General features: G+C 51.7%; 1 protein-coding gene and 2 long non-coding RNA genes across 4 annotated transcripts in view; all 3 read left to right on the top strand.

The window, feature by feature from the left end:
• The window catches only part of LOC115288507 (antigen-presenting glycoprotein CD1d-like), a 15,075-nt gene extending 12,560 nt beyond the window's left edge, over nt 1-2,515 (top strand). For both annotated transcript variants that reach the window (XM_029935865.1, XM_029935866.1), the window contains exons 3-6: nt 82-360; nt 826-1,104; nt 1,837-1,942; nt 2,053-2,515. In XM_029935865.1, the coding sequence (XP_029791725.1) occupies nt 82-360; nt 826-1,104; nt 1,837-1,942; nt 2,053-2,071 (683 nt within the window). In that variant the 3' untranslated portion in view covers nt 2,072-2,515. The remainder of the gene's footprint in view (nt 1-81; nt 361-825; nt 1,105-1,836; nt 1,943-2,052) is intronic.
• Nucleotides 2,516-6,620: 4,105 nt separating this feature from the next.
• Nucleotides 6,621-8,902, top strand: LOC115288509. Its single transcript, XR_003907038.1, has 2 exons — nt 6,621-7,407; nt 7,926-8,902. It is a non-coding gene; the product is annotated as an uncharacterized LOC115288509 (long non-coding RNA).
• Nucleotides 8,903-11,078: 2,176 nt separating this feature from the next.
• Nucleotides 11,079-14,586, top strand: LOC115288508. The gene is made up of 3 exons (XR_003907037.1): nt 11,079-11,537; nt 12,162-13,020; nt 14,177-14,586. It is a non-coding gene; the product is annotated as an uncharacterized LOC115288508 (long non-coding RNA).
• Nucleotides 14,587-16,726: the final 2,140 nt, after the last annotated feature.

The raw sequence follows: 16,726 nt of genomic DNA, 5'->3' as shown, positions 1-16,726 counted from the left end.
CTTCCCCAGACTCCGGGTCCCCAGTAGAAGCCCGGCTCGCGTTCCCTCTAATCCTTCCGGTCCTTCTCGGCGTCTTCTCAGATCCCTTTGAGATCCAAGCGTCGGTTGGCTGTACGGTTCTCCCCGGGAACACCTCGCAAAGCTTCTTCCAAGCAGCCTTCCAGGGAGAGGAGATCCTCAGCTTCCAAGGATCCGCCTGGGTGCCCGCCCCGGATGCGCCCGTTTGGGCCAGCAGGGCCTCCAGGAAGCTCAACGAGGACCAGGGCACCCGAAAAACACTGCAGTCGCTCCTCAATGACACCTGCCCCCAGTTTGTCAGAGACGTCCTGGAGGCAGGGAAGTCGGATCTGGAGAAGCAAGGTGAGCCTGCCTCTCGCGCCCCGGCGCGCCCCTCCCGGGATCCACCTGGGTTCTTCCTTCCCCGAGCTCACAGCGCTTGGATCATCCCCGGAGTAGGGGTGGGGGAGGAGGCTCAGGAAGGCGTGGAGAAGGTGGGAGGGCATTTATTCATCCCACAGACGTTTCCTGAGCCCCCCTTGGGTTCCTTCAGCAGAGTCAAATAGACACTGGGGGTGAAACAGGAAATCTGCCTGGCTGGGGAGAAGGCGGACGAACAGCTGGGGGAACGGTGCAACTGTTGGCAGCGAGTGTAGGCGCGGGCGCCTGCGATGGGGGAGCGGGGGTGTCGGAAGGCTTTCCTGGAGGAGCCAGCGCAAACGGATAGAGTCAGAGAGACTTCACCTCCAGAGGTGGAAGCGTGGGGCGCATAGTTCCTGCCTTGAGATGCCCCCCCCCACCACTGCCCTGTTTCCTTACTGGACACAGTGAGGCCAGAGGCCTGGCTGTCCCGTGGCCCCAGTCCCGGTCCCGGCCGTCTGCTGCTGGTGTGCCACGTCTCCGGCTTCTACCCAAAGCCAGTGAGGGCGATGTGGATGCGGGGTGAGCAGGAGCAGCCGGGCACCCAGCGAGGCGACCTCCTGCCCCATGCTGACGAGACGTGGTACCTCCGGGTGACCCTGGACGTGGCAGTACAGGAGGCAGCCGGCCTGTCCTGCCGAGTGAGACACAGCAGCCTGGGAGGCCAGGACTTGGTCCTCTACTGGGGTGAGGAAGGGCTGGGGCCCCGCTGGGCATGGAAAGGATGGTCCTCGGGGGTAGAGGGAGGCACGGGCTGGGGGTGGATTTGAACACACACAGGATGGAGGAGTTTCCAAAATGACCCCCTCCACACATACCTACCAGGAGGGTTTGAAGGAGGGGGTTCCAGGTATAGGAAGGAGGGGAACAAAGTCTGAACTCAGAAAGGATTGAGACAAATGTGCCACATACAGGAAAAGAGAGACCAAACAACCTGCAGGTCCAGAAGTAGGCAGTAAACACAGACTCCCAGAGGCATCATCCCCAGGAGACGGCCCTGGGGATGTCAGAAGTGGGGGCAGGGGAGGGAGACGAGGGAGCTGCTGTGTTGTGAGAGCTTCCTGACTGTGCACAGCGTGGTGTCCACGGGTCCAGCCCCTTTTTGGAATGTTAGAGTTGAAGACTTGGAGACTGAGCTAGGTCAGGTTCACCGTCCCGAGTCTCACGGTGGGAAGTGCAGGAGCTGGATCTAGGCTGGGTCCTGGCGGCAGAGCTGGTGTCCTGCCTCCGTGTGCTGTCCCCGCGGGGGCTGGGGTCACGGCGCCCAGTCCCTGAGACAAGATGGGGTCTCTAGACTGCGGAGGAGTGGAAGTGGGCGCCCCGTGTGGGACACCTGGCACCCTCACCCCTCACGGTCGCTTAGACAACGGGCCTTGGCATAGGGCGGGATCCTGTGCTGAGCCTGTGTTCCTCACGCAGAAGAGACCCACTCCTCCTGGGGGCTGATCGTCATGGCCGTCATGGCCGTGCTGGTGGTGTCCCTTGTGATCGTTGGGTTCCTTCGATGCTTCATCAAGAGGCGCTGGTAGGCCTCCCCTTCCTGACCCCCCTTCCCTCAGCCTCTCCCCATTTCTTCTCTCGTCCAGCCCCTCTCCCCTCTCCCTTAATGCTCTCTCCCTTCCTCTACCCTCACAGCTCCTATCGAAGGGTCTGAGTGCTTACCGCACCCGCTTGTCTGGGACTCAGGACCCCAATTTCCCAGGAGTCCGCTCAGCAGGTGAGGGCGAGAGAGAGGCGCTGTGAAGATGTAGACAACTATCGTGAGGCTGCTCCCATCACGTCCTTTCGACATTCTAAGAAGATTTAAGTTCTTTTCCACTGTCCTGCAAGTTTCCAAACCCAAGTAGTTTTATAAGAACAGAAGTGCAGACTTCCAGGGACAAGCAGATACGGGCTGGGGTGAAAGGGCGCGTGTGGTCGTTGTTTGAACGGTGGGGTCTGGAGTGAATCGGCAAGTGCTTGCTCCCAAAGAAGGAGGGCCAGCCGCTTGTTGTCAAGAATAGAGGAAGACCCGTGGGACACGTGGGGGGCTCAGTCGGTGAAGCATCCGGCGTCGGCTCAGGTCATGATCTCACAGTGGTTTGTGGGTTCGAGCCCCACATCAGGCTCTGTGCTGACCGCTAGCTCAGAGCCTGGAGCCTGCTTCAGATTCTGTGTCTCCTTCTCTCTCTGTCTCTCCCCTGTTCACACTCTGTCTCTCAAAAATAAATAAATGTAAAAACAAATAAATAAAAATAAAGGAAGACCCACCAGAAAACGAATGAATGAATGAAGTAAGACCCCAGCTTTGCTATAGACCACGCTTTTCAAGAAAAGGGGCTTTTCTTGAGAAAGGCGGTTTTTGTGTGAGCGTGCCTGATGTTAAAATGTGCACTCAAACGTTTACAAGATACTCGGGGCACCCCAGCTCCATCGCTGCTGGCTGCTGGCAATGCGGGGGCTCCGGGAGTGGGTCTCTTTTGGAAAAACGTTTGCCCTGAATGACATGTTGGTAGTTTTAGGGCCTAGTCTCTTTGGCGAATTTGGATTTATAAAGGGGGGTGTTTTCTCTTTAGAAGAAAGCCAGCCTTTTATTAGCTTGTAAGAAAGCAGAAGTTTGTCAAGTTTTTGTTTGGTGTAACTGATTTATAAGGGAGAAAGTCTAGCGCGTGCGTGTGATGTAGATAAAAAGTCACTCTGGGTAGGGATACTTGTCTCAAATGGCCAGTTTCTGTCTTTAACCGGAGGAAGACAGTCATGAGGGCATCTCCCCAAACAGGCTCTGGTAGTTACGGCTGTTAGACGGGCCAGCGCTCAGGAAAGGGTGAACCCACTACTCGCCCAGGTGCGAGTGGCACGGATCGCCGCCCAGCTGTCTGCTCTGTTCCTAGGTAAGGAGCCTTCGACATCTAGAGGGAGTGGGACAAAACTTTTGTTGGAGAGTCTCTGCGAGAGAAAATTAAGATTTGGTGTCTTGTCATTTGGACTCGCTGGTTGAGCCCAGGATGTGGGTGAAGGTCTTGCTCCTAAATCTGTGGCGTGCCCCCCACCCCTGTGATCTGTTTGAACAAGCCCTCAGAGGATCTGAGGTTCTGGTAAAGATCGAGAGCCGCTGGGCTCAGGCTTTGGGTAATACTACAAATTCCTCAGAATGCTAAGTGAAAAAGCTGGCCAGGGGTAGTCAGGGAGGGCTTCCTGGAAGGGGAATTTGGCACAAGACTCGTAGAGGCAATGAGGTGAACCGGCAAGTGCCCTGGGTCAGGAGACCAGAGTTCCAGCCTCAGACTCAGTTTCCTCCTGTGTCCAGTGGAGCCCCAATCAGGCACCGAGCCTGCCAGGGCCTTGGTCTGGGGCCTCCAGCCTCCAGCCTGCGAGAAATACATTTCTGTTGTTTCTAAGCCACCCCTTCGATGCCATTTTGTTACAGCAGCTCGAATAGGTGGAGACAGATTATGTCACAGAAGGTAGGGAGCAAATGTGTACAAATGTGCTGTGGTCTATGGTGCCTTCAGAACATGGACCTGTGACTGTCTGGTGTAGGGAGCTGCTGCGTTCGGCCGCCTCAGGCAAGGATAGGTCACTCTCTATGGGGTCCGGCCAGAAAAACAAGATTAACATCTAGAGGCCAGGAGAGCGCATTTCCTGATCCATGCATTGGAGACGGCCTGCAGCCTGATGGGAGAAGCCAAATTGAACAAAAGATCAACCGCATTCGGACTTAGGCAGTGTCAAGCACCCCTGCCCAGCGTTGCAGACTGCAAGTCTGCGACTCTCCTTTTGATGCTGTTTGGAGCTTCAGTTTCGGTTTCCCTTTTTCTAATAATCATTTGACTCTGTTACCTGGCAACCAACCTGGGTCAGTTTCCCGCCCCAAATCCTATAAAGGTGTGAATATTTTCTTAATAAATCGGGCTTGATCAGAAATCGCTTGTCTTGCCTCACTCTCTGGGCGCCCCTTCCTGCCCTACTCTCTCTCCCTCCCTCAGAAACGGACCCCCGATTTTCTGCCCCGCCAGCTGGGGCCGGACCTGACAGTCTGGTGTCACGGGCCTCCCGCAGTGCGGTTCAACTGAACGTCCAGCAGCCTTAGGCTGCGAACACCTTGCACTGGCTTCCCTCCTTCTCCTTCTCGGGGCATGCGAGTTCAAGTCCCTTCTGGAATCTTTCTGGACATGCTTCAGCGTGAATTTACAGTAACTCTGGTTTGTTGTTAAGCAACCGGTGTATTTGGAAATAAAGGCCTGTCTTTGAGAAAAATCCATCCTGTCTTCCAATCCTCAGTTTAAAACATCTCAGGAAACGCAGAAAGATTATTTCTCAAGGGCGTTGATAATCTTTGTGAATATCGTGTTCCTCGCTGAGTGCCGTGCTGTTTGTCACTTTATCGTTGTCGCTCGGCTCCAGATTCGTCCTTCTGTGCTCTCGGAAGAAGGGTGGAATTCCTCTGATCGCGTCTTTGAAGTGAGCAGCAGAGTGCTAAGCGTTTTCAGTAGAGGGCCCTGGAGAGGCGCTGCCGGAGGAAGGGTTTGGGCTGCGGGTGGCGCGCTGGGTCCGCAGAGCAGGCGCGAGAGCACCCTTTGCGCCACTGCCCCAGCCGCCTGCCCAGAACTCACGGGCACTGGGGGACGTCGCCGCCTCAGCCTGCGGATGGCCTTCCCGGGCCCTCTTGATGGGGACCCTGGCAGGCCGAGGTGTCACCGGCACTCCCTGCTCCCCTGGGGCCTCAGTCCCTCAGCAGACGCTCGCCGGAGCTTTAGTCCTGCTGCCCTGAGGGTTCGCAAGCCCCGGGCTGAGGTCCGGAGAGTTGCTTCCGGCTTGTGCAGTGGCTGCAGGCCAGCTCTGGCCTGGAGAAGCCAGCGGACTTCTCTGCCATCCACGGGGCTGAACTGCACCTTCTGCGAGGAGGTCTGTGCTCCAGCCTTGGGGAGGAGCTACTTTCCCAGGCGCCTTCCTCCTTGGATATTCTCCGTAGCCCTGGGGTCCTAGGTAGAGTTTCCTTATACCTAATAGTTATTTTCTTATTAATAGTTTAATAACTCTATCGGACTCCTGTTTAGCTCACTGATTTGTTTCTTTTTCCTAATCGGCTCAGGCGGACGCTCTTGGGTGTATCTGCGACTCGGCAGAGGAATCTCTGTGAGCTCTCTGAGGCTGTCACTCGAATCTTTTGCTCTCAGGTCTAGGACATAGAGATGAGCCACATGCAGCGAGGTGTAGCTTTTCGCTCTAGGGCTTCGATCTGAGGTTCTTTCCCAGACGGTCCTCAGGTTTAGGGTATAACCGAGAGGCTTGCTGTTCATAAGCCAGGACAGGTGTAAACTGGGACAAGGTTTCTGGAGAGGTGCCGCCTCCTGTGCGATCCGTGCCGGGTTGTAGCCCTGGCTCTGCCCCTTGGCCCCTCCCCCGGGCCGTTACGGGCTGTAGCCCTGCCCCGCCCCTTGGCCCCCCCCCCGGGCCTTACGGGTTGTAGCCCTGCTCCGCCCCTTGGCCCCTCCCCCGGGCCGTTACGGGTTGTAGCCCTGGCTCCGCCCTTCGGCTCCTCCCCCGGCCTGGCCCCGGTTCCGAGGCCACCGTACCTTCCCAGCTACCGCGCACTCCCGGGCTCTACCGTCCCTTGGGCTTCTGAGCTCACTGTCCTGTGCGCTCCTGGGCCTCACGCTCAGCTGGGCGCCTGCTCTGCGATATAGCACGGGAGAGGCCGAACCGTCAACTCCTTTTTCTAAACTCAGGCTGGGTTTTTGGAAGACTTGTATTTTTCTTTTGACGATTTTATTTTATTTTTTAATGTTTATTTATTTTTGGTAGACAGAACACAAGCAAGAGAGAAGAGAGAGAGACACAGAACTTGAAGCAGGCTCCAGGCTCTGAGCTGTCAGCATAGAGCCTGACTTCACTGACTGAAGTCATGACCTGAACAGAAGTCCGACGCTTAACTGACTGAGCCTCCCAGGCGCCCCTTGATTTTATTGATCCCTCCCTGTAGGGCTTCTTCCACATTTTCACCCCCCGGCTTTCCCCTCTGCGTATTACTGTAAGATTTAATAGATGGAGGCGGAGATGGGAGGAAAGAGACTACGTTATGGAGCCAAGAAAGCCTTTATTGGGATCTGCGATTCCCGGGCGAGGTCCCGTGACCCGGGGAGTGGGGAGTCGGGGAGGTCGCGCCTGATAGGCGATGGGCGGGGGGGTTTTATGGGTGAGGGGCTTCTGGGTTTGATCTTGGGAGGGCAGATTATCAAATAAGGGCCTTTCAGGGGCGTGGTGGGATGGAATAGGTCGCCTCCTCTGTCAGGGTGATGAGAAGCAGGAGCTTCATGATTGGCTGCTTCCAAATGGGGCAGGACATCCCAAGTCTGCAGCTGAGGGGCGGGGAGGTCATCTGTGCACGTGTTCTCCTCCAGTCCCCAGAGAAATGGCCGCTCGGTCGCCATCCCAAGGTGACTTCCAAGGTGACTCTTACAATTACCATCTTCCCTATTTTCTAGCAAAAGTCAGAGTTCTCCGGGAGCGGTTCCTGCATCTTTTCTCCTTCCTGGTTCGCAGATTGAGCGGCTTCCCACCCCTCCCCATCTGCAGAGGAATGTCTGTCGATGAGAAGCTGGACCCTTGCGTCGGGCTTTTCCGGCACAGCCTCGGGGGCCCTGCCCAGTGTCTGGCGATTCAGAGCACCCCAGGGTTCACATACCGCCTGGGGAGGTTAAAAGCAAAAACAGAAAACCTTGCCCATGGGCAAAAACTTCTCTTTTTGAAAAATCTTGCAGTTGTGTGTCTGGATAATATTTGACAATTTAACATATATCTTTATTCCTTTCTGTGAAATTTTCTCTTTTATTCTCCTTATCCTATCCCTGGACCCCAGGGGAAGAGTGTAGCAGAGCAGAAAAGAGAAATACCTTCCAGGTCATGCTAGGTTATGTTTCCAAATGTTTAGCGATGGCAGACGGCAGAGGATGTCAAGGCTTGCACAGGACATCCCAACAAAACGGGAAGATCTTCCCAAACCAGAACAAGGTGTTCTCCCTGGCGGGGAGGTGCGGGGAGGTGTGGGGTGCGGGGCCCTCACTGCAGAAAGCACCTGTCCCAGGGAGGCGGCAGGGTCCCGGAGACAAGGACTAGGTGGCCCTACTGGGCAACAGAGCAGGGGAACGTGACAAGCCTCTCATGCTCACGACTGTGGCGCAGAAAGGTCAGAAAGGACACTGGATCTGAGAGTCAGAGCAGGAAGCGAGGTGAATATTTGAGCAGCGATCTGTGTGGTTCCGTGAATGACCACCAGGTGCTGCTGTGCTAGAGTCAAGACACCAGGGACGGGGGGGGGGGGGGGGGGGGGCAGAAATCAGGGAATATTACGGTTATGTCTCCACCCACCCTTAGAGTGGGATGATGTTTGGACTTAGAAGTTACAGGTTAACCAATAGAAACTAAAAAAAGTGATATATCCTGCACACCGACTTACAGTCTAAGATTTACACCTGTTACCTGCCGGTTGCTAAGAACCGTCTGCATGCTGGATAAATTATAACCCTTAGCACTGGAGGCAAGGCACCTTTTGACACTCGCTGTGACGGCATTGGAACATTTATCTGAAGTCTTGAGATGGACACAGAATTTACTACTGAGTCCTGAAATTCCTGCGGGTTATGATGAGCTCACTGTGAATTCAGCCAGAGAGGGACATGTAGCCTGTAAGTTGGGCACACAGCGGTTGGCGGATAGAAGAAACCAAGGGTAATGGCAACCTTGTTAGAACTTTCTGAGAGGATTAATTTCTGTTAGTTGCAGAAAAAGAGCTCGAAATGGAGGAAGGTGAAAATCGCTCACGTGGCCTGCATCTCGGCTTCTCAATTTCCACAACACTCACCACTGCTACCATAGCAGCGTCCGCTTAGATCTTTCTGGGGCTCGGAAATGTAAATCCGACTCCCAGGGAACATTTTTTGAAAGGCGCGAAGTCACACATTCTGTGCTGCACTTCAGACACTCATGTCCTGGCGCCCCAAAGAAGAGACAGGAAGTGCGGCAGGGGCCTCGCCGGGGTCTGCCCTGTGATCTCTGAGGTTTGGGTCAGGACAGGCGAGAGAGCAGACAGAGCCAAGACGGTTGAGATGTCCTGATGACTTTGCAGCCTTTGAAAATCCAAGCAAAAGCCCCCTTCTGTCCGGCTACAGAGCCAGCTTCCAAGGCAGAGGGACCCTTGTGTCCCCTGCAGATGTGACAAGAAACTGAGCTGAGCTCTTTCCAAAGATGATTTGACCACAGACCTGGAAAGCTCAAGCATCTGTATTCGACAAAGCAAAGAGGGACTTGAATTGGAACAGGAATTTCATTGTGTGGACGATAAGTGCATGAAAGTCAAAGTGATTCTCTATTAGCAAGAACCAACTAAAAATGAAAATGAGAATAAATAGTGTATTCCAAAGAGTGACAAATATAAGATTCTTGGGACTGAAGTTCACGAGAATGGCACATACCCCAAATAAAGGACAAAAGATGTGTTCTGAATGAATGGAAAGATGTACTCTATTCTTGGCTTAGAAAGGTTGACATAATCAAATATCAACTGCCCCCCCAGATGTGTAAATTAAGTGATATTCTTAGTATTAAAATGGCCAAAAATGTGGGGGAAAAAATGGTGCAGGTATAGGGTCTGCGATACTGAATATTAAAATTCAGAGACACTGGCACCAAAATACTGTGGCAATGAGTGGGGAAAGGAGACAGATGTTAAGGGGACAAAGTTGCATCAAGGAGAAAATAAGTCATAGAGATTCTGATGTAGTGAATACACACACAGTCATCAAACTGGCTGAGAGACTAGACTTTAATTATTTCAGCCACTAGGGGCGCCTGGTTTCTCAATAGGGTAAGTGTCCAACTTCAGCTCAGGTCAGGATCTCACACTGTTCCTGAGTTCGAGCCCTGAGTCAAGCTCTGTGCTGACAGCTCAGAGCCTGGAGCCTGCTTCGGTTTCTGTGTCTCCCTCTCTCTGCCCCTCTCATGTTCACACACACTCTCTCTCTCAGAAATAACTGAACATTAAAAAAAACTATTCCAACCACTGAAAAGCAATAATTATGTGACCTGATAGAGGTCCTAATTATTGCTGCAATAGAATCATATTACAATATGTAAATGTATCAATATCAAATTCATATGTATGCCTTAAATTTACACAATATTATGTCAAACATATTCAATCAAAATAAAATAAAATAAATGAAAAGCCAATAAGAAACTACTCTGGTAATAACATTGGCCAATAGTTGGATAGAGGGGTAAAGCAGGAAGGTGAGGAATAGTGTGTGATTTCATATCACTGCAGAGGAATGATCAGTGAGGGGGTTGTCCTTCCATCCAGGAGAAAGGGTAATATTGGAGCTCCGCCTTACAGCATAAATAAGTTCCAGATATAATAAAGACTGAAGTTTTGAATTTTTTTTAACAATATAGGAACAAAATATACATATGCTAAGGGGCTCCTGGGTGGCTCAGTCGGTTACGCATCTGACTTCAGCTTAGATTATGATCTCACAGTTTGCGGGTTTGAGCCCCACGTCAGGTTCTGTGCTGTCAGTGTGGAGTCCCCTTTGCATTCTCTGTCCCCATCTCTCTCTGCCCTTCCCCCCTCAAAAATAAATATTTAACAAATGTACACATGTTAAAAATTAATATTTTGTATGGCAATAAATAGCATAAATTGATGCTAGATTGGAGAAAATACCTATATTACAACTTACATATAGCATTAGCTAATATTATAATAATGAGAAAACGTCTCTTCCTCATTTGTAAGAAAAAGCTCAATACTCATACAGTAAATGGGCTAAGACTGAACAGAGAACTCATAAAGAGCAAATCTGAAATGGCTAATAAACTAAGGAAAGATAATCATCCCCACTAGTAGTCATGGAAATGCAAATGACAGTAAAACGAGATACCGATCTCACCGGATTCGCAACAATGGGGGGGAGAACAATACGTGATTTTTTCCAAAACAGCCTTTCGGAAAGCTGTTTGGCAAAGTCTCTTCACCTGAAAAATCCACAGACCTCTCAACTCAGAAATCCTACTGTAGGGACTGTATTTTATTACAGTAAAAGTACCAGAAGGTGAGGCTGTGTGTATAAGAATGTAGTTCTTCACGTAAGGATGTACTGTAAGGACGCAGGTCTGAATCTGGCTTCTCAGAATGATTAGACAATAGAAGGGCACACATAGCTCAGGGAAGAAGGGACCACCCTTGTAACACCCAATCAGCTAACACCTTTAACATTTCTAAGGGCGGGCCTAAAGATGGAGGCTATAAGATAATCACCTATTGCTTAAGACTAGTCACGCCCTACGTGAGGGTCCTGGGCTCACTCTGTGATTGGTCAATACTCTAAATGTTGTGATTGGCTCCCACCAAAAGTATCAATGAATGGTTAAACCTGCTGTCAGTGGTATCGTATAGTAATGATTGGACCCCTGTATCTGTGTCACAATTTCCTGTAACGCCCCCTTCCCAAAACTCATAAAAGCCCTACCCCACCATGTTTGGGGTTCTCAGCATGAATCCACGGAGCCAGTAAAGTCTGTGAGCCCGAGCTTAGGCTCGGCCAGCCTAAGCCCATAATAAAACCACCCTTTGCTTTTGCCTGCGTGACTCGGTCTCCCTGGTAGTCTCTGGTTTTGGGGGACGATATTGGAAACTTGGGTATAACAGTACGAATGCTTGGATTTCAGTGACAAAACCCTGCCAAAGGCGGCCATCAGGACTAGCTGTGGTGGCTGGAGGCAGAAACAGCCAGAAGAATGGAGGTGGACCAAAGTAAAAGTTGATTTCTCCCACACACCAGATGTCCAGAGATAGGCGCCCAAAGGGAGCCCCATGAAGTGAACAGGGACCCGCGTCCCTTCCAGCTCACTGCTGTCACTCACGGTCATGCTTTTGTGTGAAATGCCAGTTTTATCCATCGTGAGTTTCCAAGGAGCTGGATGGAGGAAAAGGGTCCCTCCCTTCTCCCCACCTTACTGTGACGTCTCAGAGAAGACACAACAACACAGCCGTTCTGGGTCCGGGATCCCAGGAGCAGGACCACGTGCAAGGGAGGGGGCACAGGCGGCAGTTTGCTCCTGGCAATGTGCCCACTACCCATCCGGTGGGTTTGGGGAGGCGTGAGCGGTCTCTTAGTTGGGGTTTTGGAATGGTGGCGGGGGTTTGGAGCTGACAGACGAGAATTAATTCTTGAGATGACTTTGGTGCAAAAAGGTGATTTTATTAAAGCACAGAGACAGGACCCCAGGGCCGAAGATATGCGCTGGCGTTGTGAAGTGTGACTAATTATATACGATTAAGTTGGGGAAGGAAAAGGTCAAAGGGAGGCCTCCAGAAGGACTTTCACATGCTAAGGAGGACTCGTAAGGTGCCAGGGGCCCTGCTGTCATCGAGCTATTGCTTGCCCTCTAGTAAGGCCTTGACATGAAGACTGGAGGGGGTTCCTGAAGGAACGTTCTATTCAGTATTTGCAGGTCATAAAGAAATTCAATTTCACCTGCTAATTCCTTCTTGCCTTTGTTCCCCACATCACTATGGAGGAGAGGGCGATATTGGGGCTCCAGAAAACTGAGTCTATAGATTTCTGGAAATCAGGCTATTGATAAGATTGCCATTTTCTTATAATTTGCAAAGATATTTGCAAACTGACGGAGACTCAGGTCCTGCACGACTGCGATCTCTATCAGTTAGCCGTCTGTTTTCTTTCCTCCCCGTGGTTCTTGGGCAGCCGCCTGCCGGAGGAATGTCACACGCATCCCACCTGGCTGGGGGGTGATGCTAGCCTGTGCCTGGCCCTCAGCCTGCCCCACTGCCCGCTCAGCATCTGCCCCTCGGACCGGAGCAGGGGCTGCCGTGGCAGGAGTGAATGAGGTCTGTCCCCGTGGACTCGGAGGGGTCACAGCAGCTTTTCGAAGTTTTCAGAATCCATAACCAACCTATTTCTCTTTAATTTATCTTTCCTTTCTTCAAAAGAATAGGATTAACACGTTTGTGCAGACGAAGAGAGTTTTTAAAAATAAAACACAAGTTGATAACATACTGTGTTGTAGTTCATCTGTCAGCTTTTCCCTCCCGATGGGGAACACACTTATGTTTTGTGGAGCATGAGGAGAGAGGATCATAATTTACATGAACGTGGAATGGTATGAAGCGACCCGATGCCCCAGGACTCTGTCACGACCTCCGAGTCCTTTCCAGAGGTGGCGCACAGCTTCACCCCCGGTCATCGCCCCCAGACGAGATCCACGTGACCCCAACACGGGGGCTTCCTCTGTTACCTGGGCAACTCGGTGGCCCTTTCAAGGCTCGACTTTAAGCCTGAGGCAGGGGGAGGGCGGTCCTTCGTCTGAGTGAATTGTGACCCTACTGAAGTCACGGCCCCCCGGGCCCCAGGCACATCTCCGGAGCTGTCCAATTCTCCCGGCTGCCACTCCGCCCATTAGAGATCCCCTCCTCTGGGGCCTCTGAAGTCCCAGCGTGCGCTCAACTCAGGGACACCGCCCGGTGCTGCAATCTGCAATCTGGGCCAGGGTGACTGACCCACCCGCGTGTGTCCCGCCTCTTGCCTGACGTCCAGGGTCCATGGGGTAAGTCCTCTCTGCTTTTCGGTCCTGCCCGGGGGAGGAAGTCCGCTCATGTGACCCGGGGAAGGCAGAAGGAAGCGAACTTCTTTCTGCCGTGTTTTCCCCGCAGGAGAGAGAGCCGTGGGCACATCAGGTTTTCCGCACCTGTACTCCAGTCTCCGTCCTGCACTGCTGTGTCCTCGGAGACGGAGGCTGCGTGAGCAGTGGTAGCCGGAGTTCCTGACCCCGGCGTCCCAGGCCCTGGGTCATGTCACCGTGGTATGGTCTCGAATTCAACAGGCTAATGATCTCCTTCTTCCCCCAGCTGCCACTGTGACTCAGTTGTGAAATGTCCCTGTGTACTAATCATTTTTTTAATTTTCCATATTTTATGATGCTTTGACATCTTGAGGACGTTGCTGGCTGGGAGAGACTGTCCCTCTAGGGTTGGCTGATTCCTAAACGAGCCAACCACTCCCCTAAGGGCACACCTTCCGCGTTGCATGCCCGTCAGCTCACATCCCACAACAAAGAGTAATGAATAGAGTAATAAAAGTCTTCTTTTGAAGACAGGTGTCTGTGGCTGTCACCTTCCACACCTGATCGCAGGAAAGCCTGGCTCCAGCTACCACATCCTGGGAGTCATTAGTCCACACGCCCTCCTTTCCTCTCCAACAGTTTCACGACCCCCTCTCGTCTGTGTCAAATGTCTTACTGCACCAAACACTCGATGTTTTCTCTTTCTTGCTGACCTATTCATGCAGCTACACGAGGGAGGCTCTGTAAGACCTTCACAGTGCTGTGGGAAGTCCTGGGTGAAGGGAACTGAGTCTTGCTGTAGTGTGGTGGTGGTGGGGGGGGGACATGCGGGAGCTCCTTAGTGGGACGCCCGCCTGGTCAGGGGACATTAAGAGCAGTGCCCACCGTGAGGGGGGCTTGGGCCCTGCTTCATTTTTCTGGGTTAACCAAGAGGCACTAAGCCTCCTTCCAGAGTCTTCTAAAAGGCTTTCAGGAGGACCGGAGTCCCTCAGTGTTCAACAGGACAGGGCTTTGGGTCAGTTCATGGGGGGAAATCCACAAATCCAGAAAGTATTTGATGTTCTGGAATCTGTCATTACAGGCAGGTGTGATACTCAAAACATTTTGGAAATACAGATTCTGCTGTAATATTCTTTTACAGATTGAAGAAACCCTTGACAACGTAATGCCACAGGCAGCCAGAAAGGTCCCGGGAGGTCTTGGGACTCAGGACACTGGTGAGAAGCGTGAGCCTGAGTCTGAAATACAAACTCAGTATCGGTTCCAGTCACGAATGGTGTGTCCTGGACAGCGGCTCCCTCTGGAGGCAGCACAGTGTTCAGCCGGCATCACCTTAAACACCCTCCCGAGAGGGTGCCTTTGTGGCCTTGGAGGTTGCTGGCTCTTCCTCTGGTGACAGTCACACAATTTTAGGCAGGGCTGCGGCTTAAACTGGAGACTACGGAAGAGGAGGCTCAGGTTGGCAAGTGCGTTCTGATGGGGGCCAGACCATAAATAACTGAGGCCCTGTGGGCCACACTGAATGAGTGTCTGTGTTCCAATAAACCCTTATTTACGAACACTGAAATTTGAATTTCATGTAATTTTCATGTGTCATGAAATATTGTTCTTTTGACTTTTTCCAACCATCTGAAAATGTAAAAAATCATTTAAAAAAATACACTAAACATCTAATGAGATTAGAGAATCATTTGTTGTTTTGGGTATGGTTCTTGTATTGTAATACACTCCAAAATACATGTGGGTAAAAGACTAGGACAGCTGGAATTTGGTGGGGTGTGGGTCAGTGTGGGTGTGAGGGTGTGGAGGAAGTGTGGAGGGGGTGCTGGCATGGGAGGGGTGTGGGTATGGGTGGAGATGTGGAGGGGGTATGGGTGTGGGGGTGTGTGTGGGGGAGGTGTGAGTGAGGGTAGGGGTGTGGAGGGGGTGGGGCTGTGGGTGTGGGAGGGGATGTGGAAGAAGTGTGGGTGAGGGTAGGGGTGTGGAGGGAGGATGGGTGTGGGAGGAGGTGTGGGTGAGGGTAGGGGTGAGGAGGGAGAGTGGGTATGGGAAAGGATAAGGAAGGGAAGGCCAGGCCGGAGGGAGGTGGGCCAGTTAGATTCATCAGACTATTCTGCCCACTTTTGCATATGTTGAAGTTCTCCATAATAAAATTTAACAAAGCCTAACTAATAGGGGATCAGCCTCATTTTACCAAACAGCCTCAATCTTTGCATCTCCCAGCAGGGTCATTTAACCCCAGAAAGGCTGGAGGGCTGTGGACTCAACACCGTGGGCATGTGGAGGCCGGGGAGCCGAGAGTCCCTGCAGGCTGGCCTCCCCTCCTGGTCTGGGCATCACCGTCCTTCCACACCTCAGCCTGGCCAAGGTGCACCGAGAGGAGTGGGGCTGGGAGACGCTGCTGGCCAAGGGACCATAGACATCATTAACTATGTCAAATGGACGTGCAGGTCAGGTGCAGACCCCCGGCGGTGGACTGCCGAGCCCTGGACTCGGAGCCCGTTTGGTGGTTGTAGGTTTTCCAGTGCTCAGGTGACCTTAAACGCAAAGGGAATAAACACTCCTCTTTACACCTATTTTGTTAGAAATTCCTCAAGATTTACTGCTACTCTGGGCTCTGGTGGTTGGGTGGTGGTCATGTGGAGGCAGAGAGACTGTGAGCCTTTCTTATCTGGCCTGATGTGGAATTTGTGATTAGATAGAAATTTGTGTTTGCCTGATTTTACGTGGAAAGGAAACTCCGTCAAATCAACAGATTTACAAATTTTCCAGAACAGTGTTGCCAAGATAAATCGTGCTTTATGGAAGAATAGAATCGAAAAACAAAAATAATCTATGTAGGACAACTGCTAACGTTATATTGAGGGGACTATTCTGAGGAACTTAATTAAGATAGCTGACTTGATCGTCCTTACACCTACTTTTAATATTTCACTTCTCGATTCACAGGTCTTTGCCATCAGGTGTGAGAAGCCGACGCTGTGAGCAATCCTCACTCCCCTTTGTGGCTCCTGCTGTCCTGATTTTATTTCACAGTATCCGCACACGCAGCCATCACTCACAGCTCTGTGACACCTTACTATTCTTTTATTAAGGATTCATTTATTTTATTATTTTTTAAAAAGTTTATTTATGTATTTTGAGAGAGAGAGAGAGCACAAGTGGGGTAGGGCAGACAGGGAAGGAGAGAGGATCCCAAGGAGGCTCTGTGCTGTCAGCATAGAACCTCACTTGATGAACCAAGAGATCATGACTTCAGCCAAGATCCAGAGTCAGATGCTTAACAGGTTGAGCCACCTGGCACCTCAGTTACAGAGGGTCGAGCGAATCGGACTCCTCAGCTCAGGGTATGTCGGCATCCCTGGTTGGGGCAAGGACATTTTCTTCTACTTATTCATTTATTGTGTTTTCCTCATTAATCTCATCCATTCCCAATGTCATACCTAGACGACCATTTTAAAGTGTTTATTGGGTAACTTTTTATTTATGTTTATTCTATGTTCTTGCAAATCACTTTGTGCGCGCGCATCCTAGGTGTTCATAAACGGAGTTTGGTCGCTACATCTCTCTGACTCTTCCTGCTCTTTCCCCTCAAACACTGCTTGAAGACTCATCCCACTGCCAGGTGCGTGTAGAGCTAACCTGCTGTCTACAGCTGCTGCGTGATGCGGGCTGTCCACCAGACAGCATC

The sequence above is a fragment of the Suricata suricatta genome, chromosome 3 (genome assembly GCF_006229205.1).
Source record: "Suricata suricatta isolate VVHF042 chromosome 3, meerkat_22Aug2017_6uvM2_HiC, whole genome shotgun sequence".
NCBI classification, from domain to species: Eukaryota; Metazoa; Chordata; class Mammalia; order Carnivora; family Herpestidae; genus Suricata; species Suricata suricatta.
Note: the sequence above shows the minus strand (reverse complement) of the source record. Positions and strands in the feature narration are given on the sequence as shown.